The sequence below is a fragment of the Bison bison genome, unplaced genomic scaffold (assembly GCF_000754665.1).
Source record: "Bison bison bison isolate TAMUID 2011002044 unplaced genomic scaffold, Bison_UMD1.0 scf7180017864108, whole genome shotgun sequence".
Taxonomy (NCBI): Eukaryota; Metazoa; Chordata; class Mammalia; order Artiodactyla; family Bovidae; genus Bison; species Bison bison.
In genome coordinates, this window is record NW_011494680.1 from 5,676,653 (window position 1) to 5,679,127 (window position 2,475).

A 2,475-nucleotide genomic window follows, 5' to 3' on the forward strand; every position below is an offset into this window, starting at 1 on the left:
GGACCGAGGCTTGGTGAGTGGACAGGAAACTGTTTCCATCCTGCATTTCATAACCTGACCTGTGGCCCCAGAATCATGCTTTATCTCCAAGGAGGACTCATTTCAAGCAGGGGTTTTCTTCATGTTCCTACAACGGGAATGTCAAGTGCCAGGCCTACTCAGACTTCCCGAGTCTGGGATGCAAAGCTCCTGTATCCACCTTCCAGCTGTGATCAGAGTAGCAAAGGTAGCAAAGCTAAGACCAAAACTTTCTCTCTCCTCAACACTTTACCTTCTAGAGGACAATTCTATCATAAACTCTCAAAGCTAGAGGAGAAAAATGTGAAAGAGAAAACCTACAAAAATATCCTAAAATGTCAAACACAATCATGTCAAATCACAATCAAGGAGAAAATTTGGGGATAAACATCTATAAAGTTCTCATAGCATTCAGGGAACATCATTTCTGACTCTCTTGTGTTTGTTTATTTATCAATTTTCTAAAAGCCACCGGGTAACAGATGGTGCCACAATTCCAGACAACAATAAAGAGATCCTTTCTGTTCACACATTACACAACCATGTGTAAATATAAGCCATAACCGCACCCTGAGCTGTTCATATTCTTGCGCTGCTGATACAACCTAACATCCCATCAGTTACTCTCACAAAGTCTGCGGGACAGTCTTCTGGGCGTAATTTCCAAGGCACGTGGGATGCTCACACACACCACTAACGCTGACAGCTGTTCATCCGGCCATAGCGCCTGTTTGCTGTGCCATGATTCGGCACTTGCACGAGCCTGGATACACCCGCCCTTCTATGTCCACTGTGATCCTAAGCTCATCCTTGACCATGGCCTAGTCCCTCACCCGGGTCAGCATTCACTTCATCATGAGCTGGATTAAACTGTGATACAAGAGGAAGTCACACACAGACACCTGCTCTCTGGGGCTTTAGGAAGATGAAGTCACTGGTGGCTTGGATCAGAGTTCAGGACGGTCTTTAAACACACACACAGGGGCCCTGTCTGCTGCCTCCGGGGGATCTCACATCCAGGGCTCCCACCCTTCCCAAGTTCTGCCGAGGATGTTAGGGTCAGTTGCCTGGTCAATCAGGCACCTCACTTGGGCCTCTTCTGAAAGTCCACTCTCAGGCTCCTGGGCACGAACGCTGTGCTCTCGGCTTCCTTGTGCCACAGCGACATAGTCTCTGAAGGCAGACTCCTTCTCATGGCCCAGGAGAAGCTCATTACTGGAGAAAAGATCAAGCAACACAAAGACACAAACTGCAGGTTATTTCTCCAGTCCAAACCAGACGCTCCACCTGGTCACACAGCATACTCTCTGCTGCTCATTGTCCTTAAAGTCAAGACTCCGTGTGTGTGTGTGTGTGTGTGTGTGTGTGGTCACACAGCATACTCTCTGCTGCTCATTGTCCTTAAAGTCAAGACTCCTTGTGTGTGTGTGTGTGTGTGTGTGTGTGATCCTCACCAACAACTTGTTATATTCCAGTTTCTGATTATATTAATAGCAATCCTAGTCGGAGAGGAGTCTCACTTGCATTTATCTGATGACTAACGATTTTAAGCATCTTTCCATTTGTTTATTGGCCATTTGTCTACATTCTTTTATAGAAATGTCTGTTCAAGTCCTTTGGTCATTTTTTTCATTGGGTGGTCTTTTAATTATTCAGCTGTAAGAATTTTTTAATGGATTCTATACTCAAATTCCTTATTAGCTATATGACTTTCAAATGTCTTACCCCATTCTGTGGACTATATTTTTACTTTCCTGATGGTATCCTTTGAGGCACAAAAGTTTTTAATTTTGATGAATTTATGCTTTTCTTTCTCCTTTTCTTGTTTGTGCTTTTGGTTTTAGACTTAAGAAGGTCAAATATCATTGCCAAATCCAAGGTCCAAAAGATTTACCCCTATGTTTGCTTCTAAGGACGTTATAGTTTTAGCTCTCACAGGTAGGTCTTGATCCTCTTTGAATTAACTCTGTATGTCGTTTGGGGTGGGAGTTCCACCTTCATTCCTCTCAGTGATCTTTGCTGGAAAGACCACTGAATGGTCTTGGCATCTTTGTCAAAAAAGAACTGACCACGGTCACCATTTACTATTAATGGGAAAATCCAACTTTTTTCCTTCTTGTGAATCATTTCTGCAAATCTGTATTTGCTGTAGACCTCAACCAGAAAAACATGAAAGCTAGGTTAAAGGTAACCTGATCTGCATATGCATTAATGAGCCTCCACTATGCTCTGTGCACCAAGGGCTCTGCCACCAGGGCCACATTTGTCCCGAGAAAAGACAGAAGCAAATTTAAAAACAACATTTGCTCATGCAGGTAGACATGTTCATGAGACAGTCCAGGACTGTGGTGAGGGAGTCCAGGCTGATTGGTGCGTGTGTGTGTATGTGCGTGTGTGCGCACGCGCCCAGGCTGATTGGTGTGTGTGTGTGTGTGTGTGTGTACATGCATGAGGGCA

The 2,475-nt window shown here is 44.4% G+C and overlaps 1 protein-coding gene across 1 annotated transcript in view; it reads right to left on the bottom strand.

Moving 5' to 3' along the window:
• Window positions 1-447: 447 nt before the first annotated feature.
• PRKDC (protein kinase, DNA-activated, catalytic polypeptide) overlaps window positions 448-2,475 on the bottom strand; it is a 131,138-nt gene continuing 129,110 nt past the window's right edge. The window contains exon 88 of the mRNA XM_010838939.1: window positions 448-1,233. Within this exon, the coding sequence (XP_010837241.1) occupies window positions 1,029-1,233 (205 nt within the window). The 3' untranslated portion in view covers window positions 448-1,028. The remainder of the gene's footprint in view (window positions 1,234-2,475) is intronic.